This window comes from Pochonia chlamydosporia, chromosome 1 (assembly GCF_001653235.2).
Source record: "Pochonia chlamydosporia 170 chromosome 1, whole genome shotgun sequence".
Lineage (NCBI taxonomy): Eukaryota > Fungi > Ascomycota > Sordariomycetes > Hypocreales > Clavicipitaceae > Pochonia > Pochonia chlamydosporia.
This window is the reverse complement of record NC_035790.1, coordinates 30,979-57,956: the sequence shown is the minus strand read 5'-3', so window position 1 is coordinate 57,956 and position 26,978 is coordinate 30,979. Positions and strand designations below refer to the sequence as shown.

The window sequence follows — 26,978 nt, the reverse complement described above, 5'->3', positions numbered from 1 at the left end:
GACGGAACTGTGCAGGCAGCAGCTACATGCCTTGTTGCGCGTATGGAAGGGGGGGCGCGCAAATAGTTAGTCAGCAGGGCGCGCAATTCTAAATGCGCGCCCGGGCGCCTCTGTAGGGGCCGCCAGGTAAGGAGAGAGGCTTAGTAATCCATGGTTTCTCAATATCTTCAATATTCAATACTCCAATACTCAATATGCACTTCCTCAATGTTGATCCTTCTCAATACGAGGTCATAGTGAGTATTGAGTCGTGAATGCAGCACTGACCCAAGCCAGCCTTAATGTGGAAAAGGAGCCTCCAACTAATCAAGAAGGCAGCTGCGTGCAATTTGCGGCTGCGTCAAATATTCTGCCATAGCAACCACCAGCTTATACAATCAAACCAGGCCAGAAGCGCCCGGTCAGAGCCAAAGCTCAAGCAGAGAGATCCAACGGAGATTTGCACCCGAATGCATTTAGTTGAGGAACTGCGTACGCAGCTATTAGCGTCTTTACCGAAGAATAAATGCCAAGCGCCCCAAGCGTGACGGCTCCAAGAAAGTATAGCAGGTTAAGCACGTTCATATGCCAGCGATTAGAGAAGAATCCCCTAATCCAGCGCTTGATCCCTTTATCTTGAGACCTAACCTCACCCGTGGCGGGATCAAAACCGTCCTCGTCCTGCATAGCCGCCAGTTGGATTTGATATCCAAGGTGCAACAAAGGCGGGAAAGTATACGTGAACTGGAGAATGCAAGTCGCTGCGACAATGGAAGTAAAGCCAGCAAAAGCTGGAATAGCCGCGGCAATGATATACGCTATGGACCAGTAAATGGGAACGAGACTCATCCATATGAGGTTAGAACCTTTCTTCTCTAGTGGTGGAGCGCGAAAAATCTCAACGAGGATGCTATTATAGAGTACTGAGGCAGAGTAGAATGTTAGCACGGGTACGTATCTCGCTGGGATTGTTGCACACTTGCTGACATTTAATCCCGATATTGCTGTACAATGCAGCAGAGATCAGAGCCGTAATAATGGCCAGGGAATTCGCAGTTGTCTGCAGTTCATAACCAGATATGCCGAGGTATGATGGCGTCTGCACGTACTGCCCTTGATAGGCATACATGAAAAGCCCATAGAGCATGTAGCAGACGTAAATGAAAATCTGCGCACTCCACATTCCCTTTAAGAAGTCACGGGGCCGCCGAGACTCAGCCATAAATTCTAGGAAAATCATGCACCCGCCGTATGAATAAACAGCTTGCATTGCGCCGGTAAGTGATCCCGCAAAGTCGCTGGTGTTCGGAAGACCAACGCTATGCTGAACTGGTGGGTAAGTGCCATCGACGGGGGCGACAAGTTTTGGGTCAACTGCTGAGCCTGCAGACAGTGCAGACGCGGAATAAAGAGGGGGGGAGTGAGCGGCGGCGCCCATGGTAATGAACATGATGAGTAGGTTTATCCAAAGGGCAGCATTAGCCAGCCAAGTAAAGCGTTGTAAGGTGCGAACTTGACCAAGAACAAAGCCCGCGACAGCCAGGACAAGGCAACACACGGCGTAGCATAGCTTGAATTTTACCGCCTCGGAAAGGGCTTGACCATTCGAAATGACGAGGGCACCCACATTACAGACAAGCTGGACGGACTGCAAAACATTGAATAGAGTGCGGCACCAGGGGCCGTACACGCGGAAGCCAATGTCTGCGAAATTCTTGATGGGGAATTGGTATGAATCGAGGCCTGGGCATATGTTAGATTCAACTGTCACATTGTGCTATTGGATTTTCGCGTCAATATGGCGGGGATTGTACTTGCCCATGAAGCAATCCCACAATAAGTAGCCTGAGAATCCGGCGAAGGCCCCGAAGGCAGTGTAAAGTACAGTACCAGGGCTTTAAATACCATCCAGCAGGGTCAGTCAGCGTGATTATTCTCTTTTGAAGGCGGGCGAGTGAGGAGCTGGTGGGAGCATCATAGCAAGAATTATCGGCTGGAAAGTGGAAATAGGAAGCTTGTACATACGCCCAGCCCGTGGTAGCAAACGCGTACCCCAAACCAAACGGCCCAAAGATGTCCGTGGTGATGAGGTAGAATACAGCGGAGGCAGTGGCGGTCCTCATGGCCCTCGACGCATTAAGCCACTCCTCATCGGTGATGGTCATGCGCGTCTCCAGACTCGCGTAATTGACGCTGACCTTTTCAGACCCTTCCCTCATCTTGGACATCTCCAAGTTTGGCAACAACAATCGAGTGATGCCGTTGCCCCTCTTGGTGAGTTCAATCTGGTCCTGTTCGGCGCGCGTGGTGGCAGCATAGTACTGATACTCCTGAAAAGAAACTGAAGAGTCATGAAGACGCCGAAGACGTGGCGGGACGGCAAGGTTTGAAGGCAGCGAGTCCGAGACTTGGTTGTCCTTGTTGGACACCGTTTTGGTGAGAGTCTTCTCAGAAACGTCCATCTTTGCTTTTCGTTAATTAGCTATTTAACAGATGATGTGAATTATCTCAATCTTCAGGCTGTAATCATGGAGAGGTGTGAAGTAGCACACACGCAAGTATATATACAATGTCGCCCTGAGCATCAGCCTGCCCGGGCCCTCTATCGCTGCGCGCTGCGCCACTTTTCACTGCCGCCGCAATGTCCCCTGACAGAGCGGATGAGGGGGTTAAGCCAATGCCGAGTTCTTCCGGCTCAAGTGGGGACCATTGTCATTGACTGTGGCACTTATTATACCGTATTATTAGACCGCTGGCCATGTTGATATAAAGTGAATCCAATTGTGCGCAGGCAAGGCGCGTGTCGCTGAAACCAGGCAAGCGTGGACAACAGTCCATGTGGGGAATCCGGGGCATGTGGGGAATCCGGGGTACATGGCTCGCACAGTCGGTTCCATCTTTTCCCTAGATGTCCAATCAACATCCAGCAGCGACGCATCCTTAATACCACTTCACGGATACTGCCGGCAAAACACATGCCATAAACACCTTCTTCGAATACGGAACGACTTCCGTCACATCCAAGTTCCCGAGGTGTGCATCCAGGCAGGGTGAACCAACACTTTCATCACTGTATCCCTGTATCCGCAATCATGCGGTGAAGCCTGGACTGACTCCGAGGTGTCAGTTCAGCTCATTCTCAATAACAAACAAGCAATATAAAATGACAAGTTTTGCAAAAGATATCGGCGGGAGAACAAGAATCACACATACACGCATGAACCAAAAGCACCATGGATTTGTTTCACTCTCCAAAATTTGTCTCTCACGTCGAAAGCCTCCTGGACAAGTTCCATTGTCCCGGTGCTTCCATTGCCATTGTGCAAAATCATACCATTGCCTCTGCTGGCTATGGCCTCGTTCACCTCCATCCCCCGGAGCTCATGACGCCCGATACTCTTTTTGATGTTGCGTCGGCCTCCAAGTCCCTCACGGCGGCGTCGGTTGCTCTTCTTGTCGGAGATGACCAGAAATACCTTAATGTCACGTATGAGACGACAATGTCCAGCCTCTTACCGGATGACTTTGTCATGTCTGAGGCGAGCTACACTGAGCAAGTCACTATCGAAGATGTTCTTTCTCACCGCACGGGTGTCGCACCGTGAGTCCATTCACTCATTCCTACACTTCGTCTTACAAAATTGACCATGCCTATCCAGCAGTGACGGGGGAGGCCTTCAAGCCGTTTGCGAAGGATCATGTTGAGTTGCCGGGAATAATGGCTTTGTATTTGTCGCAGGAAAGAGCTGACTATCTGAAGGGATGCTGCGTGGGGATTAATTGGGATGTAAAGGAGATGGAGGCAAATAAGGAGGAGATTGTAGAGAAGAAGCTGTTGAAGATGCAATGGGTTACTGCCAAATTAGGCGAAGAAGGACACCCGTTCCAAACTTAGGGCTATTTCTAAAATCTTTCCAACAGCCAGGTCGCCTACTCGTATTACTAATTTATATAGTAGCTCGAGTGGTGGAAACAGAATACTCCGTTTGCGTAATGTCCTCTACGTATTCAGCCCGAAGGGCGTCCTAAGGGCGTCCTATTCGGTCAGAAAAAATGAGCATAAAAGCTCTTCTGATTCGTCAATTGGCCTGGCCTGTACTCAACTCGTGTCGGAATTGAATCGGACGGCTGATGTCTCTTAATAACGCCACTAAACGAAGGCGGCATCACAAACCGCTGAACGTTGAGTATGTAACTAGCTAGCCAGCTCTCCGAGAGCTTTCAGTTCCTCTGTTCTTCACAGTAATACAATGGATTTGTTGGTTTCTGGGCATGCTTCTGACCGAACAAGCCCCGTGCTCCGTACACCACCTAAGTGGCGGCGGCATCCATTTCTGTCGACTCTATCAAACCTATTAGGCTGCCAACGATAAATAGGTTCACATATCACCTCGCAGTCGACTTACCTCCCTAGATTCCCCGGTTACTCTGCCTCTGGGTAAGCAGGTACGGTTTCCTCCCTCCCTGGTTATTTCAGACCTAGGATACCTACCTCACAGACAACCTAGTAACACGTGAATATATATACGGTCAGATGGAGGATAATATACTCCAGGCTGTCCGCAACCGCCGTAACTGCAAGCAAGACCTGCCTGAAGTCGAACTTCCAAGCGTGAACGACCATGCGAAGGTTACAGGGTAGTGTACTAAATGTAGGGCATGCCATAATGAACAGGTAACCGAATTCCGAACCACCATTGCCGCCATACGGAATATCACAACAAGTCTACTGCCACGCAGAGCCACGAAGAGGACCGATTCGCTAGCTAACCTGACGCTTCCAAGGCGGACTATATCAACGCCTTCGTCTGTAAATGACATACAGCCTCCTGCCATGCCTGATTTATTCCGTAGCCTGGCGTCCGTAATGTCGGCACCCCCTATACCTCCCCACTGGGGTCGTTTACACCAGACGTTGTCGATAACCCTTCCTCTTTTACTCCTACGCTTAGTATGCTAACAGTAGTTCTCAGCGTTACGATTCCTCAAAGCAATGTTTCTACCGCTCCGGTTGTGCTATGCACGACTATACCACAAGAATCGCTTCCTACCACTTCCTTATTACCGCCACAGGGTCATCGCCGCGGCCGTTATACAGTCGCGTTACGCTGTTCCAATTTCTGAATTGCTACACAAAAGATACAGTACTTAACAGTCTGAATTGTATTCTGGATTCCCTTGTCCTTTTTTCTTTCCTTTTTTCCTGGCCAGAGGGATTCATGTCATTTATCTCCAGCAAAGAAGCACTAATACCAGCCTTCTGATATTTCCAGGTGGCTAGCCAGCCTCTTAACATCTGATATCTATGATTTTATGACATCCAGCAATTATTCCAAGTCTGCTTGTTCAATCAACAGAGGCAGCCTTATCCGACATATACACGTCAAGGACTCAGTCCGTTATAAGAGAGCAGTCGTCTAGTAGAGATACTCAAATCATATTCCGCTAACCCATATTTTTGGCCATCAGAGTGGAAAGACTGATGCTAAGTAAAAAGAAAACCGAGACGTCGGCTCATGTCTTAACTTTTTTAATATACAGAAGCATGATTGCCTTTTAAGCTGCAGCTATTTCAATCTTCTTGTCTTTAACAGAGTTCCACGGCGCAGCAACAGCGCCAACGAGGGACAAGGCTGCCATTGCAGCCGACACATAAAAGGTGTTGGTGACAGCACCATTGTAGGCGTGAAGAACTGCGGGCAGAAACTTTGTAGGAATCAAAGTCTGGACCTGGGTAGCACCAACGGACACCACGCTTGCCGGGTTAAGACCGGTAATATGCGCATCAGCAATGTTGGAAACAAGCTTGTTCTGAAAGACGTTTTGCGCGACGCAGATGAAGAGGGCACCGCCGAGGGTCTGAGAGAAGATGATGATTGCAGTGCCAATGGCAACATCGGCGCCGGCGACAGAAGCCTGAATAGCAACCATGGCCTGCTGCATGCCCAGACCAACACCGATACCGAAGATAATTTGATAGCCGATCCAGTGGGCCACGCCGGTGTCGACGTCAAAGGTGGAAAGCATACCGGCACCGACGGACATGAGGATGGCGGAGGCAATCATGAAGGGGGTGTAGTATCCAAGGGTGGTGACGAGACCGCCGGAGATGATGGAGAAGATGACGACGGAGAGAATCATGGGTATGTTTTTGATACCGGATTGGATGGCGGATGTGCCTTTCACGGCTTGGAACCAGATGGGGAGCTGCAAAAAGCGTTAGTGTGGGTGAGTTCGTAGACAATGTATAAAAGGCACATACGTAGTAGAGGACGACGAAAAAAGAGGCACCCAAGCAAGTGCCGAAGAAAGCACAAGACCAAACCGTTCGGTTCAAGAACACGCGAGGGGGAACCGTAGCCTTTTCCTTCAACCAGATCTGGACTGCAACCAGTGTGGTAAATAATATGACAATAAAACAATATACCGCAATACATACCATATGATATGCATTTTCTGATATTGTGACAATACCATACGGAGTTTGCGATATTGTGACAATACAATACAAGGCGATTCATATTGGCAATATATTGTTTATATTGATTGGTGAAACATAGAATAAATTCACTTCCGCTGACATTTACATCGACGAAAACACGTAATAGACGTACAATAAACAATTGTACCGGGTAGGACTGTTGGTCTGCACTCGCTTGACGCGACGCGAATAACGCCACTAAATGGAGGCGGCGCCAGAAAACCCCAAGTGTTAAGCATGTGCCTAGCTAGCCAGCTCTCTGAAAACTTTCAGCTCTACTTTTTTCTTTAATGCGATCAAACTGTTGTTTCCAAGAGCCTTTTTGGCGAAAATAAGCCTGGTGCCCCTTACGATAATGCCTCAACAACGCTTGCAGTTTGTTCAACCGTCGCAACGAAAAGGTTCAATAACATCCGACAACCTTTCGGAGAGTTCCGGTCAGCAGCTACATGACACAGACGAGAGCCGAACCTCTCAATACCAATCGTCGCGACCTCACACAGCCTCTATAGCCTCTTGCGCGAAGCCAAGAACGTCATGGGTCTTCTGTCATATGCCAGACGAGGAGATTGAAACCAGATATTACAATCAACGAACTGGAAAAGAGGAATGGCGCTGCAAACACTGCGAGAAAACATATTCTTGTTCTGGTGGAACTGCGGCTCCAGCCAAGCACCTCACGGACCCTCCCCCTGACGGTCATGGTCTCCCAAAAGGCGCTCCACGATCCGCTAAAGTAAGAACTATAAGAACTATTCTTGAACAAGCTCGTCTTACGGCTGAAGAAAATGTCCGAAAACGCCGCCGGTTTAACGATCAATACGGAGACTCGATCGACCCGGACCAGCTCGAAGTGTTGTACGTAAGGTTTATTACCGCCTGTTCTCTTCCATTTCGGCTGGTGGAATGCCCAGAATTCCGAGCCCTATTGGCCTACATTAATGCCGACGTCGATACTTGGCTTCCAGACACGCACCAAACTGTCAAGAAATGGATTATGCGGCAGTATGAAGATCAGAAGGAGAAGGTCAAGCAGCGCATACAGTCCGCAAAGTCAAGGATTCACATCAGCTGCGACCTTTGGACTTCTCCCAACTCTTTAGCAATCTTAGGTATAGTTGCTCACTATGTCACGGAAGACTGCAAGCTAGAACACCACACTTTGGCCTTAAAAGACATCGACAGTGAGCATGATGGTTCTCACCTTGCTGCGGCAATCATGGAAGTGGTTGAAGACTGGGGTTTTGCTTCCAAACTTGGATATTTCGTGATGGACAATGCAAGCAACAACGACACAATGATGAAGTCCCTTTCTCTTGGTCGGTATAACTCACTATTTCTTTAGAGCGCTGCTAACATTTATAGCCCTTCTACGCCAATTTGACATTCAATATGATCCCAAATCTCACCGACTCCGCTGCCAAGGTCATATTATCAACCTAGCCGCAAAAGCCTTCCTCTTCGTTACCGATAACGAGAAGCTCGAACAGGAAGATTTGGGTCTGCATAATGTGACACTAAAGCAGATTGAAGCGTGGCGGCAAAAAGGTCCTCTTGGCAAGCTTCATAATTTTGTCGTTTATATTCAAAGAAGTGTTCAACGCAGCCAAAAGTTTATGGCTATTAGCCATAACCGCAAGCTTGCGCGAGACAACGACACAAGGTGGAATTCGTGGTATACCATGCTGCAAGCGGCCTTGAATCTTAGAGACGCAATTAATGGCTATTTCAACAAATGGGTAGAAGCAGAGTGTGCTGGAGACGAGCTCTCTGCAGAGGACTGGGCCATCCTCGAGAAGATCAAATCATTTTTAGAGAAGCTCAAAATGACAACTAAGGCTCTGGAATCATCATTTGCAACTCTCGATAATGTCCTCTTGGCTATGGACTTCGTGTTGGCACAGTTCGAAGCAGGAAAAGAGGCATATACTGATGATCCGATTATGGCACCAATGTATAATTCGGGCTGGGCGAAATTGGATAAGTATTATCGCCTCACTGACGAATCGCCAGCCTACGTTGCAGCTATCGTGCTCCACCCCTCGCATAAATGGCACTACATACATGAGAACTGGAAGAAAGAGTGGGTTGAGTCGTCAAAGAAGTTGATTAAGACTCTGTGGGGTGAATATAAACCCGTGGAATCACTTCCCCTCTCTAAGGCACCATCGACAACTACGAACGAGTTCTTAAAATGGAGGAATAAGCATCTACAACCGGCACCTATCACAGACGAGTATGAGCATTATTGTAGGACCGAACGGGTGTATGGGTTTACAAGCGCCCTTACATGGTGGCTAGAGGAGACCCAGCAAAAGACCTATCCTAACTTAAGCAAAATGGCCGTGGATATACTGTCAATTCCCGCAATGTCTGCGGAACCTGAAAGGCTCTTCTCTGGGGCAAAGATAACCATCACGGATCGGCGAAATCGGATGGGGAGTGATGTAATTGAAGCGTTAGAGTGTTTGAAGTCATGGTTTGGGATACCAGATATTCCAAGCACCATAATATAGTTGCGGCAGCCGAATAAAAACCGTCACGTGCAATATAGGGGATATATTGTCGTATTGCCAATATATTGGGTTCTTGGCAATACAATACAATATGGACCAACGCCGTATTGCGTAATACAATACGCATCACTTGACAATACAATAATATTGTGAGGGGGTCCATATTGCCAATATACGTATTGTTTATATTATTTACTACACTGACGGTGCTTCGGCCGCAGATATCGCAGTTCCGCATAAATCGTCTAACATCATCGTCTAGACCTGGCCAGTAGAATCTCTTGCTAATTAAAGACTTAAGCATATCTCTTCCCGGGTGACCAGTTAGCATTGAGTCGTGAGTCTCCTGGATGATCTTCGTGCGGAGAGGCTCTTATTGAGGGATCCAAATTCTCTCTCTCCAGCAGAGTCGTTGTCCTGCATCTATAGAGCATTCCGATAGAGAGGTTAGTAGCCATTGTGACGGGAGGCGCCTATCGCCTCTCTGCACCGCTTCTCTTATTAGCCAATACCGGTTGTGCTTCTGTAGACCTTCGTTCCAGAGTTCTTGTAGTTTATCTTCAGTAAAGGGGTTCCCAACCGAGGGGTCACGGCTGGCTGTGGGGTCATCCGGTTGGTCAGAGTCGCCTTTCCTTATATAACCAGCTTTCACTACTACAGGAGCTTCAGCGTGTACTATAAAGACTCCCTTCATTCCTTTTACAGGTTGAAGTAACTGCATCCTGCGTCCTTGTAACATTTCGTCGTCTAGCCCTACTGGCATATCTTGTTCTCGTCGAGAGAGGGCATCGGGCACTATAGCCTGCCGGCGAGGGCGATACCGGATAACGAAGTTATATCGGGAAAGAATCTCAGCCCATTTAGCTTGTCTTTCGCTAAGCTGCTGCTTCTTCGTGAAATACTGGAGGTTAAGGTGGTCAGTAAGGATTTCGAAGGAGGCTACACTGCGCAGCTCTGGGTCCCAATGCTCTAGGCAGCGGATGATAGCAAGCAACTCCTTATCATGGATTGAGTAGTTACACTCAGCAGGGGCGTTCTTCTTGGAAAAGAAGGCAACTGGGTGCAGGAGTCCTTCGTTGTCTCTCTGCGATAGCGATCCTCCAACAACATAACCCGATGAGTCTGTCTCTAGTATCGTCTCTCGGTCTGGATCCCATTGAGCCAGAAGGGGGGCGCCAATCAGCAAGGTCTTAAGCTCGTCAAACGATGCTTGGCAGGAAATAGTCCAGACAAATGGAACATGATTGAAGTACTACATACCCGTTACAGCATACCCGTCATGGGTTCTGGAACACGTAGTACATCTCCACTCGATCCGATCTGGAACACTTCCTCAAGAACGACATTAATAGGAACCGATGCATACACAAGCAGAGGCGACGTAATATCATGACGGGGTCCGAAAGTGACGGTTTTGAGTCTCCAGACTCTTCAGTGTATGGCTACACCACCGAGGACGAACTGTGTCGCGAGGTGATGACGGACCTTATTCCTGATTGGCGTTTCGAATTTCTGGGTCGGCGTGCAAAAGGGATATTGGCCACGATAGAATCTGGTCGATTGCAGAGTTTCGCGTAAGGTACGTCCTCTGTTCTGGTTGGTAGCTGTTGCACTAACCGCCTTCTCGCAGGTGGGCCTTAGGGTTATGTGTGCCGGACGACTTGCTCGGGCCGAATGGCGAACTAAACACGGCAAATCTGTCATTCAAAGAGGGAGAAATGTTTTGAGGCCAGAAACATTATATTAAGACACCCGAAGCTGGCTCCACTACCAATATCAAAGCTCTAAATAACAACTAGAACCTACAATTCATCCTTCTCATCCAACTCAAGTTGCAGCTGAAACACCAACCCAGCTCCAGCAGTAACACCCAGCTGAATAGCCTGCACCGCACTCTTCATCATAGTAGCCGCGTCACCGGCAGCAAAGCATCCCTTCACACTCGTCTCATTAAATGGAGGCGTGATCACAATATCTCCTGCAGGCGAGAGCTCTAATCCCAACTGTGTTGCAAATGGCGCCCGTTGTTCGACCTGCGGATGATTTGCCACGAAGCCTTCTCTCTTGGTGGTCCCATCTGCAAGGTGTACAATTACGCCCGGCCCGGTTCTATTCTCCAATTCTAGCTTCGTATTCTTTCTGTCTTCATATGAGATTTTACTACTGTGTAGCATTGGTTTAACTTGATTCAGGAGGGTTGTGTTCCCGTTTGTGTAAACAGTAGTGCTCTTGGCCAGGCGCTTCGCCATGAGGGCTATGTGAGATATCATCTCGGGGGCAGTCAGCATGCCACCGGCAAGAACGCCAACCGATTCAGCTCCACGTTCTTCAAAGCCGTGACAGAATAAGCAGTGAAATCTAACAAGTTAGTATGGGATGTATGAAGCCTGTTTGGGCCACTGAAAACAACTTACACGCCATAACCCCAGCACTCCTCATACCCTTCAATATCTACTGGTGAAATATCTTGCACACCAGTCCCTAGACCTAGCTTCTTGCCAGTATATTTATCTCCATTCTCATCAGTGGCTTCAAAGATGCCGCTGTCCAGTTTGCGCACCTCCTTGATCTTGGCCGTCTTGAACCAAATATGCTCGTATCTCCGTCGCAAATCATCACGAACCTTGGCTCGGAAATCTGCTGGATCTACGTGGTCAAAGCCAGGAACAGTGTGCATATGAGTTGCTCTCGCGTTACGATACTCGCCAGAGTCCAAAACTAAAGCTGAATAGACCTGTCGAGCTAATGCTGTTGCCATGGACAAGCCTGCGGGGCCGCCGCCGATAACGAGCACGTCGTACAATTTGGCTGTCATTTTGTAGGATAATGTATTATTGTTAATTTGTGTAGGCATTGGTTGGAATTATTTTCTTGGAGAAAATACATACTGCATAAAGAGAGTTTATATACTTGTCAGAATGAACGGACGGCATCCGGGCTAAAGTAGCCACGTCAGAAAGTCTCCGGGACAAGTCTCCGCGAACTTCGCCGAGCCATGACCGGCCAACAAGGAGATTGTTCCCGATTGCATCAGACCAGTTATGTATTAGTCTAGATTTAAGTCCCTGCACATAGATGTAGGCCACCCCTCATATGGGCCACCCGCAAAACCCGCATCACCAACCACATCATCTATTTCGACGCTTGATGACTCCATGAATTATGGCTCCCATTCGTTATATTTTGCATGTGCCTTTCTGATTTAATGAAAGTGTGATACACTGAGCATGACATCAGCCATTCGCTTGAGGCGGTCGCTAATGGGAAGTCTATCAGAAAGACCTCGACGGAGTGGAGTGTTCCAAGGGCCACTCTCTTCAACCGCCGCCTGCACGGTCGGGAATGCACAAAGGTGTTGACTTAGTGTGAATCATGTACGAAGACATTTTTAGGCAGATGAGTCGCTGCCAAGTGGCACGGGCCCGTGCCACCAGGTATATATAGGTATGAGAGCTGTCAGCCAGAATTGAATAGAAGTAAGTTCAATCGCAACAAAAGGATGCATTTTCTTCCCTCCAGAAGCTTTCCCAGACGCAAGAAAATAAAATTACGGAATGGATTCTAATCCAGGATGTTCTAGGCCTCCCTCCCACACACTCGCAGATCAGACAGTTCGCGCAGCGCATGCTTGCCGTTAAAGGGGACCACGAGCCACTTGGAAAACACTGGATGCAAACTTTTTTGAGAAGAAACCCTGTTTTTCGGACACGGAGGTGCTATCACAGAGACTCTGCACGTGTTAACGGTGCTTCCACTCAGGTAATTCGACCTTGGTTTAGAAATTTCTACATTCCCGAGATCCAGGCTATTAAGCCGGAGAACAGGTACAACATGGATGAAGCAGGTATCATGGAAGGTTTAGGGAACAATGGCCTGGTTTTTTGAAGTTCGGAAAGACGCCTGTTCAGAAGGAAACGCCGGGTTCAGCCTGACATTCGAGGAGCCATCAACTTAATGATGTTTACCATTCCAAGAAGGCGTGATTAAACAAGACCTTTGTGATGCACTCACGAAGATTCACTTAGGGTTTCATCTTTAGACATCGCCTAATCGTTATGCTATTGTGGCTGTCACAGGCCACTTTCTCGACCATCAGGGCTGCTATCAGACGCGATTGCTTGCCCTGCGCGCCGTCAGTTGGGATGTCATAGTGGCGGTAACTTAGCTGTAACTCTTTTTGAAGTTATCAGGGAGTGGCAAATAGAAGACCGTGTTGGAGTTGTGTCTGATAACGCTACGACCTATGATGCATGTCTTTTAAACCTTTACCAAAGACTCGACCCGGACTTGAAGTCGACAGACGTACGTGCCAGGCGCATGAGCTGCTATGGTTATATTTTGAGCTTAGTTGCGCGAGCATTTTTATACGGTGAGGTCTTTAAGGCCTTTAAAGCTGAATCGCAGGTTTTTGACCTTCTCAGTCGCCAAAAAAAAGACTTACAGCATTGGAGAAAGAAAGGCCTGGTGGGCAGAACTTCATAAATGTCGTGAAATTTATTAGATCACCCTAACAGCGAAGCGAAATACTTAAGCGGCTTGCGCATGAAAATGATAAAATGCAGGGCTTTTAGCTGGCTTTTGAGTCAACTGCAGAGCTTAAGCTTATGGTGGACAATAACACAAGGTGGAATTCCACATACCTTATGATTTCCTAGGTACTGGTTAAGCAGGCGATCTTAAGGCGTTTATAGTACATCCCGACGCAGAAGGGAATTTACAGGAAGACGTGTTAAATGATGATGACTGGCGATTTCTTGGCGAGGTTAAGGATATTCTTGAGCCTTTGTATTTGCAAGCCATGAGGACACAAGGCTTGGGCAGAGGAGCTGCTTCATCGTCCTGAAGTACTCTGCCAGGGAAGAAGGGTTCTTGAACCTTCGAAATGCCGTATCCCTGCCCTTTTTACCCGCGCCCCATGCGAAGTCGCTGAGTGTTTGTGCACGCTGCTGCGTTACTTTGCGATTTGGTGACCGATCCGACACTAGGGCATAGGCACTTCTAAAAAGGGCGTCGGCTGCGGCCAGTATGCGTCTAAGATCATCATCATCCTCCTCGTCCTCCTCTCCTGCCTCATTGTTGTTATTGTTATTGCTATTCTCGCGACGGTTGACATTGTCTTTGTCTTGCTTGCTCTGGAACAGAGTATCTCTATGTTTCGGCAACTTAAATGACGACCAGATCTCCGTGTTCGTGACCCCCCGAAGGTGGGTAGGGAAACCCGTGTGGAGTAGCCACGGCTCCCGGTCCGCTCGGCCGCGGCCGCAATCTTCAACAACCGCCCCATTGTCCTCCACATCGCGCGCCGCTTCCTGTACGTCGTTCTTTAGTCTATCGAAGAGTGTTTCCTCCGCTGCTGAGGGCGGGGCTCCCGTATATAGAACCGGCTGTGACGGCCCGGTACTGCGATCCGGATCATCACCAGTACTATATGCCTCTTTGCCTTAGGCCTTCCTTCCTAAGATGTGGTGGCAGTTCCACTTCAAAGTATCTTATTCGCGCTTTTGCAGATGAGAATGTTTGTACATAGCAAGCGCTTATTTTCCCGTCTTCCCACGCTTGCCTTGGAGAGATACCAAGTTTGTGCTGAACTATGTGGTCACGGCTTAGCTCCCATCGGGTTGTGTAGTGGCGACAGATGTTGCACCGGAATGATCTGTATATCTTTAGGTGCGGGATGGCAGGGATTGTCTTCTTTGGCGTAGAAAGCTCTTTCGGAGGCGCAAGCTGAAGGCGGCCAAACCACTCTATATAAGCCTTGCACAGAGAGCCTAATATTCGATGGCGATTTAGATGTGTATAAAAAGATGGCTTGCCAGGAAACACCATGGACTCGCAGGCAACGCAGATAAGAATTCGATACTCCGCATTGTATATAAATCCATTAGGGAACCCCTCTTTAATAGCTCCTGCCGCCGTAACATCACCCTTGGTCCCCCCATTTGAAAGGATTTTTTTCCGTCTCTGAGCATGGTCGGTGCTGGGGTCTTCGGACTGACGCCTTTTTTGAGCGCTTGTACGCTGAGTTGTAGATGTTATTGTAAGCCCTAGATCTTCCATGGCTAGCTTCGCGCTTGCATTCCTTGAGCCACTAGATCCCCCGACGCAGTGTTGCATATAATACTCTCGATTCCAAGCTTGCCAAAGCGCCGATAATTGCCGGTACATCTCAAGAAGCTCGGGCTGTAGTCGGGTAGGCAGTGCAGAATCGATTGCATAAGCTGTAAGAAGCATTTGAGGCCGGTGTCCGACACCAGCAGCAATCATACGGATTGGTGTGCTCGCTTCGGATGGATAATAGAAGTTTTTTTCTCTAATAAGCTCACTTATGTACCTCTTAGCAATAGCGATCGCTGCTTGTCGATATAACGATAATGTCCATGGCGTCTGTAGGTGTCGGGTTAGCGACCTAAGGGCTTCTGTCGCCTGCATTGAACTTAGATGTTTCTTCTTGTGCTTTGGATCCGGGAAGAAGTACTCATTGCTGTGATATTGTGGTAGCTGTAGCTGATTTGCCAAAAAGTCAAGAAATGGCTGTATATAGGCAATGTAGAGAAATAGGGCAGAGGCAAGGTCGTCCCGCAGGTAGCGTACAACATAAAAGGCGTGATTATTTGACGCACGGGACTTATTATAGCTGACAATTATGAGAAGTTGTCCCTCGCGGATAAATATGTTTCTTATTGTTAGCTTTGTGTTTCGTAACCGAATACTCGTTGCCTCTGTACCGCGGTTGGGCAGTGTTGGTGTGATATGGATGCTTGTAAATGCCATAGTGCCTAGTTTTGTACCAGCTTCTAGGTATGCTAAACACGGTCCTGGCAGCCAGTGGCCGGCTTTGGCAAGCGCCTGGCCACGAAAGGTTGATGACCATGCACGGCGTGCCATTGCTTTGTATATATTCCCGAGGTTATTCTCGGGCTTGTCGAGGAAGCACCACCCTGGTAAACGACACGTTAAATCATCCCGAACCTGGGACAGGTCCACTTCTGGTTGCCACCCTAGCATCATCTCCGCTACTCGCTCTTGTACATTACTGATAGCAGCTTGATAGGTGGTGCAGAATTCAGATAACCGCACCACCTTGGCGTTGCCGATCGTGAAAGAGTGACCATCTGGAGCCCATGTAAGATTACCTGGTACTCCTTCGCGCTTGACAATACTCCTTCCCATTGCCTTGAGCTCGATAAGTTCGCTAAGCGGTGAATAACAACCTCGTAGCATGTACTTGGCTCTGATTGTCTCCAGGCGCGCTGGCTGGGACGGATAGGCATCACGAGAGGGCCAGGTACACACGAGAGTGTTATAGTTGTACAACGGCAGGCTATATTCGAGGAACATCAGCCGGCCTATCCATATCACAGCCGCAAGCATTGGTGTTGAGTTGTATGCATCGCGAAACGCAAGAGAAGAACGGTGTACTCCCATAACTGCGGTGAAATGTATCAGTGTTGATGATGACATGGTTCCGGCTGGGCATTGGTAAATCCAGAACATCATGGACAGCTGAAAGAGAGCCTCACAAAGTTTGAGGCGAGTACCAGTAGGGAGATGAAAGACATGATCTAATACGCCATTCTCATCCTGTATGTCGTCGTCTTCGTCGTCTTCGTCTTCTTGTTCTTCGGCATCTTCTTCACTTTCACCTTCACTATCACTATGTGCCTCGTGAAAGCTCTCGCTACCATCTTCACTCATCTCCTGATCGTCCTCATCTTGTTCATCGCTTGAGGACTCCGTAATGGTTTCAGCCAGTTCCTCTCCCTCTTCCTCCTCCTTTTGTAGCTGCGACACCAGTTCCAAGATGTGCCGCATCATTATCACATCATCTGTACCTAATGGCACATTATAGATCTCCCGACGCAGGACTGGCTTGTGAGCGAGGGCTCGAAAGACATAGCAGATGAAGTGCTTCCAGTACGATTTGTATTTCTGTTCGGTCGAAGGCGGCAGTATACGGAGCGGACGGTGCCAAAACTCGTCTTTCCAATGACTCGAGAGCCAGCACCTCGACCGATAGGATGTGGATGCTAGTGTTGCCTTTGCACGGTCGAATACGTCGTCGACGGCGCGCATTAGTAGCCGTAGTTGTGCCTCTGCTGCCGCCGGACTATAAAGTGGCAGTCCCCGCCAATACCCAAGCAAGTAATCTTCGCTGCCCTGATAGGGGCCTCGAGCAGGCTGCCTCGCGGAGGCGGTGATGATGTCAAGGGGTCGATTCCTGAATGTCTCTGGCCACCTCGTATGCTTAAGCCATGGGGTTGTCTCGTTGTCTTCTTCACACGAGTGCTGCTGGCTTTCCCGCCAGGCCTGTTCCGTTCTGGCTTGGCGGCGGCGGTCTTCAGCTGCCTCTTGCGCAAGAAGAACATCTGCATTATCTGCAAAGTTCTCATATCTTTGTAGAATCGAAGGCGTAGTGTCGTTGTGAAATGAGAAGCAGTAAGGGCTTGTCGGTGGCGGAGTGAAGAGATGTGTTGATGTTGACTGCACTTTATCGGGCCGAAGTGAAGGCAAAGTCATCGCGTAATTACGTCGTTCTTTAGTCTGTCGAAGAGGGTTTCCTCCGCAGCTGACGGTGGCGGCCCCGTGTACAGGAGTGGTTGCGCTATACCCCTTCCTAATGGCGGAGTGTTATCATTATTATTGTCTCGTCCGCTGTCTGATGAGCCTTTAACGGTGAAGTAGTCGATCCGACCTTTGCCGTGAGATACGTCTGCAGGCGGCACGCCTCCCACAAGGGGCTGCCTTCTCTGTTCTGTGATGCTGTTCTCCCGTGCTTGGGCATATGATCGTGCATTAATTCCAGCCGTGTCGTTGCGAAGTCGCACCTCTTGACGTCACAGTTGCATATGTAGCCATCGTAGACTTCTAGCCCCAGCGATCCTTTCGCATGGCGTCCTCCTCCGGGGCCGCCACTGTCGCAATTCCTTTGTCGTTCCCCGCAAGTCGTACGTCGATAGCAGTTCAATCGTTCTGCTCAGCTGCTCGCCTCTTATGTGGTGTGGTTTCTTGCGTAGGTGACTTTCCCACTTCTCCCTCCCCCCAGGAGCGAGGCACGTCCTGCATTCCCGACACACCACGCGATGCTCTGCGTTGTACACGAAGTCGTCGACGTTAAATATTGGCATTAAATAATTAAGTATAATACTATATACACTCTACAGTATAATCAGAGCATACGAAAGATCTCTTAACTTAGGAGCGCGACGCGGCTTCTATTATTAGCTTTTCGTTTAACCTAATTCGGCGGCGTTATCTCGAAGTATGCTATTCGACCTTTTGCTGACGAGAATGTTTGTACGTAGCATTTGGCTATCTTTCCCGTCTCCCAGGCTCGCACTGGAGACACACCAAGCTTGTGTACTACCATGTGGTCAAGGATTGTGTCCCATCGAGTTGTACGGTACTGGCAAATATTACATCGAAATGCTCTGTAGACTCGAAGGTAAGGGATAGCCGGGATTATTTGGTGCGGCCTTAAAAGCTCCTTTATTGGCGTGAGCTGAAGGGTGCTGAATCGCTCAATATAAGCTTTACAAACAGGACCCAAGATACGGTGGCGGTTTAAATGATCGTAGAACGACCGTCTTCCTGGACTAATAATAGACTCGCACGCCACACATATGAGGATCTGGTATTCCGCATTATGAATAAACCCTTCTGGAAACCCTTCCATGCTGGCTTCTAGGGCTACATCATTATCATCGCTGGTGTCCGTCGTGCCAACCCCTTTTTTTCTTTTGCAACGCCCCGTGCTACTTAAGTTCCTGGACTGTCTCCGTTTTTGGGTGCCCGTAGCATTAGACGCGAGAGGAGTTACCGAATATTGTATTTCGCCAGCCAGCTTCTGTGCTGCGTTTTCCTTTGATATGCTACAGTCCGCGACACAATGCTGGTTGTAGTACTCCACATTCCAGTTTTGCCATAGTGTTGATAGTTGGCGATACATTTCAAGAAGTTCGGGCTGGAGTCGGGTCGGTAGGGCCGCGTCGATTGCGTAGGCAGTAAGAAGCATCCTCGGGCGATGTCCCACTCCGGCGGCGATCATTCGAATCGGGTCGCTGGCATCATTTGGGTAATAGAAGTTCCTCCGTTTTATTAACTCGCTTATGTGACGCTTAGCAATGGCAATCGATGCCTGACGATATAGAGATATTGACCACGGCGTCTGAAGATTCCGCGTTAAATCCCGAAGAGCTTGTGTTGCCTGCGTCGAGGACATGTGCCTATTCTTGCGCTTTGGGTCTAAAAAGAGAAACTCATTGCCGTGATGATGCGATAATTTAAGCTGGTTCGCCAAGAAATCGAGAAACGGTCGGATATACGCAAGATAGAGTATAATAGACTGGCCCAAACTATCTGGAAGATAGCGAACAACGTAGAAAGAGTGGTTGTTTGAGGCACGAGCTTTGGTATAGCCAATGACAATAACAACCTTTCCCCCGCGAACAAACAGATTCCTAATGCCAAGTTTTGTGTTTCGAAAGCGAACGGTTGTTATCTCCGTGCCTCGACCCGGTAAACCGGCGGTGATATGAGCTGCAGCAAAGCCCTTTATTGACAGTTCAGCACCAGCCTGTAGATACGCCAGGCATGAACCAGGTAGCCAATGTCCTGCCTTGGCAAGTGCTTTGCCGCGGAACGAGGACGACCACGCACGGCGTGACATCGCTTTATATGTGCCCAATAGCTGGTTCTCCGGTTTGTCGAGGAAACACCAGCCTGGTAACTGACAGGTTAGGTCATCTTGTATTACGGAGAGATTGACTGTAGGTTCCCAACCAAGCATCATCTCAGTAACGAGCTTTTGTACGCTTTTAATCGAAGCCTGATAGGTTGTACAGAACTCCGAGAGACGTACTACCTTGTCGTTATGAAAGGTGAAAGAGTGGCCATCTGGGGCCCAGGTCAACATCCCACGAGGTCCTTCCCGTCTCACAATACTCTTTCCAAAGGCCTTTAGCTCAATAAGCTCGCTAAGCGGTGAATAGCAGCCCCTAAGCATATACTTCTTTCGGATTGCTTCCAGACGCTCCGGTTGAGACGGGTATGTGTGACGCTCTGGCCAGGGATATACTAGCGTGTCATAACTGTATTGAGGTAAACTGTACTCGAGAAACAACAACCGTCCTATCCATATAAGGGCTGCTAGGTCTGGGGTGAAGTTGTATGCATCGCGGTACGCCAATGAGGAACGGTGAATTCCCAGCACCGCTGTGAAATGTACTATTGTCGAAGAATCCATTACTCCATCGCGGTTTTGGTATGTCCAAAACATCATCGAGAGCTGGAAGAGTGCCTCTGATAGTTCGAGGCGGACACCCTGAGGGAGACAGAATTTGAGATGCTCTATACTAGAATCTAGCGTATAGCCATCTTCCTTGCCGTCCTCAGTGTCGCTGCCGTTCTCGCAGTAACCTTTATAATTGTTAGTGTCGCTGCCATTATCGCTATTGTTCTCACGGTCGTGATCATCGTCGTGATCATCGTCTTTATTATCGTCTTTATTATCGTCGTCGTCATTGTCGTCGTCGTCATCATCATCGGCGCCTTCACTTTCCAAAATTGTTGATGCAAGATCCAATAACGTATGTGCATAGCGGGTCGCTCAACATAGCGAACCGCTCACTCCACAGGGCAAATGGAACCATCATTCTTTATTTACTTACTTCTCAACGAAAAATCATGGACTCTGTAAAAAAAGAGAAAAACTTAATCTTAGCCTACCAAGCTATACAACATAACTCTAAGCTAAGCATTCGAGCAGCCGCAGCGATCTACAAAGTTCCATTTAGCACGCTCAAGGATCGGATCAACGGTGTTACTGCGAGACGCGATACTATGCCCAATTGTCGAAAGCTTACAAATCTAGAGGAATCAACAATTGTTGAATATATTCTTGACCTAGATTCGCGATCATTTCCTCCCCGGCTTAGTGGTGTGGAAGATATGGCGAATCGACTGCTCGCCGATCGCGACGCGCTTCCCGTGGGACCACGATGGGCTTCAAACTTTGTCAAACGCCAAAAAGAGCTAACCACGCGTTTTACGCGTAGATATGACTATAAGAGAGCCTTGTGCGAAGATCCAAAGATAATTCGGCCCTGGTTTGAGCTTGTGCGCGACATAGTCGCGAAATACGGCATCCTAGAGGAGGATTTCCACAACTTTGACGAGACTGGCTTTATGATGGGCATAATCTCAACCACCATGGTTGTTACAAGCTCAGATAGACATGCCAAACCAACATTGGCTCAGCCAGGTGATAGAGAATGGGTTTCGGTGATCCAATCTATTAATTCTCGAGGTGAGGCTATCCCGCCATTTATCATCGTTGCGGGGCAATATCACCTCGCGAACTGGTATGAAGACAGCGTGCTGCCGAAGGATTGGGTTATTTCTACAACTCACAACGGCTGGACTACAAATGAGAAAGGTGTTGAATGGATTCAGCACTTCGAAAAGCATACTAAGCCGCGAACTCAAGGCGCATATCGTCTTCTGATCATGGATGGGCATGAAAGCCACCACTCCACGGAATTTGAGCTGTTTTGCAAGGACCATCAGATAATCACGCTTTGCATGCCTTCTCATTCATCCCATATTCTTCAGCCACTAGATGTTGGCTGTTTTGGGCCACTGAAGAAGGCTTATGGTAAAGAAATTGAAGGGCTAATGAGAGCGGGGATTACACACATTACAAAGGCGGACTTCCTACCCGCATTTTTCACCGCATTTAAAGCTGCAATGACGGAAAAAAATATCCAGGGGGCTTTTAGGGGTGCAGGCCTTATCCCATTTGACCCAAAAAGTGTCTTGTCACGGCTAGATATAAGGCCACGGACGCCACCTCCTGTTGAAGAAGCTACTGAGCTACCGCAACTGTGGGTTCCAAAGACCCCAAATAACCCAACTGAGGCTACTTCGCAGACTGATTATATCAAAAGGCGAATAAGCCGCCACCAAGGAAGCTCTCCAACGTCAATTTTGGCTGCTATGGATCAATTTTCGAAGGGTACATGCGGAACTATGCATAAGATGGCCCTCTTGAAAGCGGAGAACCAGCTACTTCGAGAGGCAAATGCAATACTAAGCAAGCGGCGTAGAGCTCGAAAAACGCGTTTACGTCAAGGTGGTAGCATGACTATTGCCGAGGGACAAGCTCTTCAGGACCAGAATGACGTGGATGAGCAGATAAAGCAAGAAGATCGCTGGACGAGAGGTCGCAAACCGAGGGATGAGAGGAAGGGTCGGCGATGTGGTGTGTGCGGCAAGCCCGGCCATAATGCACGAACATGTCGGATTGATGTGGAAACATCTAATGAAGAGGATACCAGCGAAGATTAGTTGATTTCCTATGTTGTGGTTGTTTTTTGGTGGAATCTTTACGAAAAGGTAGTGTTGGGTGAGCGGTTCGCTATGTTGAGCGACCCGCTATGCACATACGTTACAAGTGGATCATCAATCGTACGAATGATGGGTTCTTTCAACTTCATCAAGTCGGTACAGACGAGATGACAGCCGATGGATTGACAAAGGCACTTACGCCAGTTAAACATGCCCAATTTATCAGGCAACTCAACCTGGGCAAAGCCCAAGTCACTCGCTGAGTTTCTCCTTTGTATTAGTTGCTAGGAAATATCATAGATAGCTTCAGTTAGTTAGGTGTATTGTCAGGCTTGGCTGAGGGGCGGTGTTGAACATGATACAACATCACGTGCAACGTCCAGCCTGCGCCTTCCATAAATAGCCTACGTTGGCGGCATCTCTTCCGCTGTGACGTTCAACAAAATTGATCTAACATATCTAATCTATTATCATGATAACCTTGGCTGGATGACAGAGACAGAACTTAAGAGAAAGCATTAACTAGTTGGCGGTGGAGTCTTCAGGAGACTGTCCCATGAACCGAAATAGCATGTTTTTGCAGATATGCATCTTATTGTGAGAGAGTCATATCGCAGACTTGACATACTGGCCGATCGTTGTCCCGCAACCTCGATAGGTGTCTCCGACGGAAATGCTTACTCAAATCCCCTGGCGAGTAGAATTCGGTGGTCTTGTCTTCTACACGCGGGTCGTCTGGTTCAAATGATAGTGCAGTGCCAATGCAGGGGAAACACCTCCTAGGCCTCTGTTTGGGATTGTCAATAAAAACAGAAATGGTGGCGAGGAACAGAGGACTGTCTTCCGAACTGCGCTTTCACGTTCAAAAATCAACAACCAGTCGCATTGAGGAAACATTTGTCAATTTGAGAGTAGTAAAATTAGAGTCAGCATTCTTTTAAGTCCCCATCTCCTATCCGTTCGCGACCTGATCTTGTCAGTGTGATCCCCTCCTCCAGGTAATTCTCCATTGTTTCCTTATCAGCGCTTTGCCGTATTATCCCCCAGTCGGATTGGGACAACATATAGTGCTGCTTGCAATTGAAGCAGCATCATCAGGTTGATAAGCGTCCCATTGACCCAACAGTAAGGCCCTGAGCCATTCAATATCTGCGATATCATGCTGATAATCTCGAAGGCCATCAAAGTCTGCCGGCCTGGACTGTAGATTCGGATAGACGGCAGTGTTGTCATTGGCTTCACCGAGGTTGCTATTCTGGTCGTCATTTTCACGGAGTAGTGAAAAGCGGGCTGATAGACTTGTCATAAGAAGACTAGTGCGGAAGTCGTCACTTGAAGGCAGCGCTGAGGAAAGGTCAACCTCTTTTTTGGGTTCGTCGACCTGTGCTGTTGTTCGTCTAAACAATCTGAAAGGCCCTGAAAGTTCGACGTCTATCAGTGGAGATCTGCTATTAGAAGCGTCGTTCGGGAACCTCTTGGTTCTAAATCGGGTCATCTTGATGACTTCACGATCGGCTTTGATTGTTCGGCGGATATTCCAACCATAAAGAGAGAAAGATCAACGTAGCCGCCGGAATCCTCCAAAATGTCGCTGTGGTCTTTTAGATACACAACAATCTTCCGGCTGAGTCTGTCGTTGAAAATCTCACGGGCTGTTCATGTCATCATGTGCGACCGGGAGTCCCCCTTGTCCCGAACCCATGTATTCCGCTTTGTTGAACTATGTTGGAATGCTCCATAGATGGTGAGTCGTGCTGGTGAAATGACACGTTGGCGATATCGCCACTTGCTGGATTTCTGACTTAACTGACTGCCTGACAGCCCAATCATCGCCCTGCATGCTTCTGTATCCAAGGACCAGAGTCTCGCCCCGTTGCATTCCATGTGGTCAACGGCATGGCCAAACTACGGGGAGCAAGTGCGTCTCGCAAGGGATCATGGACGTTTCCCTTGGAGCAATTTGACGATGGCCTTGTGCCCGTTCCTGCCGGCCTGCACGAGCGCCGTCCTACCGCCGTCATCCTTCGCCTCGACGTCGGCACCCTTCTCGAGCAGCAGCTTGACGACGGCCTCGTGCCCGTTCCTGGCGGCCCGCACGAGCGCCGTCCCACCGCCGTCATCCATCGCCTCTGCATCGGCGCCCTTCTCGAGCAGCAGCTTGACGATGGCCTCGTGCCCGTTCCTGGCAGCCAGCACGAGCGCCGTCCGACCGTACTGGTCCTTCGCCTCGACGTAGGCGCCCTTTTCGAGCAGCAGCTTGACGCTGGCCTCGTGTCCGTTCCTGGCGGCCCGCACGAGCGCCGTCCCACTCCCGGCGTCCAGCGTCCAACCGTACTGGTCCTTCGCCTCCACGTCAGCGCCCTCCTCGAGCAGCAGCTTGACGATGGTCTCATGCCCGTTTCCGGCGGCGTGCACGAGTGCCGTCCTACCGCCATCGTCCTTCGCCTCCACATCGGCACCCTTCTCTAGCAGCAGCTTGACGATGACCTCGTGCCCGTTCCCGGCGGCCCGCACGAGCGCCGTCCCACTCTCGACGTCCAGCGTCCAACCGTACTGGTCCTTCGCCTCCACGTCAGCGCCCTCTTCGAGCAGCAGCTTGACTATGGTCTCATGCCCGTTCCCGGCGGCCCGCACGAGCGCCGTCCGACCGTACTTGTCCTTCGCCTCGGCCCCCTTTTCGAGCAGCAGCTTGACGATGGTCTCATGCCCGTTCCCGGCGGCCACCACGAGCGCCGTCCGACCGTACTTATCCTTCGCCTCGACGTCGGCACCCTTCTCGAGCAGCAGCTTGACGATGGCCTCGTGCCCGTTCCTGGCGGCCCACCAGAGCGCCGTCCCGCCATCCTTGTCCTTCGCCTCAATTGCGGCGCCTCTCCCGAGCAATTGCAGGACGATGGCCTTGTGCCCATTCCCGGCAAGCCACGACAACAGCGTCCGGTCGTTCTCGTCCTTCGAATCAACTTCGACATCGCTCCGTGTTAGTAGCAGCCATATCTTATCCTGAAGTGCTGTTGCTGCTTCGCTCATTAGTTCTGTCAGATTCGTGAATTTCGTGAATTTCGCTAGAGTGCTGTCATTATAGACCTTGTATTGCGCAATGCTATCATATTTCCCAGGATCTTCAGATCTCCGCCTAGGTGTCGTCCGCTCAGTTTGGATGCACACCCGTCTCATTGGATATTGCGATGGTCTGAATTGTTTTAGATCAAGCCGTTCGAATTTTTCGCTTCGAACTCTTTCAAATCTTTCCATTGTCCAAGACAAGTCTCTCAAATAGATGGCTATCGGGCTATCGCCCTGTCCTTCTTTGCAATGAAGGACCGCGAGGCCAAGTCCTTGAGGCCCTTTACCGACAAAACGAAGGTCTAAATGGACCCCCCTACTGCTGACCGTTAAGGGACCGTTGGGTGTATCGAGCGGATTGAATTGGATGATGTTCCTGGAGGCCTCGAACGCAACTGGAGAGGTGGCCAGAAGCCCACGTATACCTGGTGACTTCCATGCGAAGAGGCTGTGGTCATCCGAGATCCTCATGATTTCCTCCTGAAGTCTGATGAAGGCTCGTTCACCTTCTCCATAAAGCATTGGCATGTTGATGCCAAATATGCCCATTAAGCAATAGGCCATATCTTCTGGTCTCGTTGTCTTTCTCTTCGCAGCCCATGACATTCTTTGTGCGACGCTAGCCGCTTCGAGGTCCTCATCGCCAGAGAGAATAGCGAGGGGGATACCAGTGCAGTCGGATATGACTTGTTGCAGACTTTTCTTGGTCCCTAGGTAGTTCCAATGCTTATCAACGAAGTAAACCTCTGATGGCGCCAGCAGCTCTTGAAGGGTCCACCCTCTTGTGAACCACTCGCTTTTCCCGATGGCGTCTTTCGACATCACGTCTGCAAGATAGGCGTAGCATCTCTCAGCTTTGAAGTACCATAGGTACATTGAGTTGATTGCCTCCGAAAGCTCCGCGCTGCTTGTCTTGTCAATGCAGCAGGTGTCAATCCAAACGTACTCGAACCCGTCAGCTTTGGCTTTGCAGCAGCATTGTCGCAGCAGCAGCATTGTCGCACCTTATTGAAGCCCTCCTTTGTACTCAAGTTGTTTCCTCTGACATCCTGCAAAGTAGGTTCATCGTTGTCCCACCTATGTGACAGGATAGCATATTTTGGAATTTGATTGTACGGGAATTCCTTGACCTCAAATCCGCCAGTTGAGTCGGCCTCGGTAGTCTGCAACAGACGCATATTGTATGCTGACACAGGTTAACGCATCGATTGCAGGCTGAGCGTGGGACACTGAAAGGAAAATGAAAGGGGGCCTTTGTGACTCGGCAGCCCAGTCGTGCAGAGGCAGGCGCAATGACGGGATCGTCGAGACAATACTCGGACTCAGGAGCACCGACTGGGTCGCTCCATCCGATCAGGTTTCTCTGGGATGATCCTCGGCGAGCCTCTGCTTATGGACAGGCTAGCTAGTGGATTTGAGGAGTATGTATGGCGTCCGATGGCCATATGGGCAAACGACGTGGATTGCAAGTAGGAAAGTGGCCGCAAGTGAGGAGGAGGGTCGAAACCCAAAGTTATGGTTGTGCCTGTTGGACACCGTGGCTGGGGTAGGTGGGCAACTGGGAGGTCAAGTTCAGCGAAGGCTGCGGTTTCCGC

General features: G+C 49.3%; 6 protein-coding genes across 6 annotated transcripts; 2 read left to right on the top strand and 4 right to left on the bottom strand.

Annotated features, from left to right (window-relative positions):
• Nucleotides 1-3,212: 3,212 nt before the first annotated feature.
• VFPPC_12148 (beta-lactamase domain-containing protein) lies at nucleotides 3,213-3,874 on the top strand (the record flags this gene model as incomplete). The annotated part of the gene is made up of 3 exons (XM_018290125.1): nucleotides 3,213-3,580; nucleotides 3,639-3,663; nucleotides 3,740-3,874. The coding sequence occupies 3 exons, from the start codon at nucleotides 3,213-3,215 to the stop codon at nucleotides 3,872-3,874; spliced, it is 528 nt and encodes a 175-aa protein (XP_018136082.1).
• A 1,661-nt stretch (nucleotides 3,875-5,535) lies between these two features.
• Nucleotides 5,536-6,421, bottom strand: VFPPC_15006 (MFS transporter; the record flags this gene model as incomplete). The annotated part of the gene is made up of 3 exons (XM_022428950.1): nucleotides 5,536-6,186; nucleotides 6,242-6,358; nucleotides 6,419-6,421. The coding sequence occupies 3 exons, from the start codon at nucleotides 6,419-6,421 to the stop codon at nucleotides 5,536-5,538; spliced, it is 771 nt and encodes a 256-aa protein (XP_022283906.1).
• Nucleotides 6,422-9,272: 2,851 nt separating this feature from the next.
• Nucleotides 9,273-11,791, bottom strand: VFPPC_15005 (thioredoxin reductase GliT; the record flags this gene model as incomplete). Its single annotated transcript, XM_022428949.1, has 5 exons — nucleotides 9,273-9,399; nucleotides 9,489-10,185; nucleotides 10,237-10,262; nucleotides 10,783-11,334; nucleotides 11,391-11,791. The coding sequence occupies 5 exons, from the start codon at nucleotides 11,789-11,791 to the stop codon at nucleotides 9,273-9,275; spliced, it is 1,803 nt and encodes a 600-aa protein (XP_022283905.1).
• Nucleotides 11,792-13,739: 1,948 nt separating this feature from the next.
• VFPPC_17085 (hypothetical protein) lies at nucleotides 13,740-17,493 on the bottom strand (the record flags this gene model as incomplete). The annotated part of the gene is made up of 2 exons (XM_022429059.1): nucleotides 13,740-14,400; nucleotides 14,531-17,493. 2 exons carry the CDS (start codon nucleotides 17,491-17,493, stop codon nucleotides 13,740-13,742), a joined length of 3,624 nt encoding a protein of 1,207 aa, XP_022283904.1.
• A 3,165-nt stretch (nucleotides 17,494-20,658) lies between these two features.
• Nucleotides 20,659-22,320, top strand: VFPPC_12144 (DDE superfamily endonuclease; the record flags this gene model as incomplete). The annotated part of the gene is made up of 1 exon (XM_018290124.1): nucleotides 20,659-22,320. The coding sequence occupies one exon, from the start codon at nucleotides 20,659-20,661 to the stop codon at nucleotides 22,318-22,320; it is 1,662 nt and encodes a 553-aa protein (XP_018136078.1).
• Nucleotides 22,321-24,255: 1,935 nt separating this feature from the next.
• On the bottom strand, nucleotides 24,256-26,561 carry VFPPC_18541 (ankyrin repeat-containing protein; the record flags this gene model as incomplete). The annotated part of the gene is made up of 2 exons (XM_018290123.1): nucleotides 24,256-26,328; nucleotides 26,388-26,561. 2 exons carry the CDS (start codon nucleotides 26,559-26,561, stop codon nucleotides 24,256-24,258), a joined length of 2,247 nt encoding a protein of 748 aa, XP_018136077.1.
• Nucleotides 26,562-26,978: the final 417 nt, after the last annotated feature.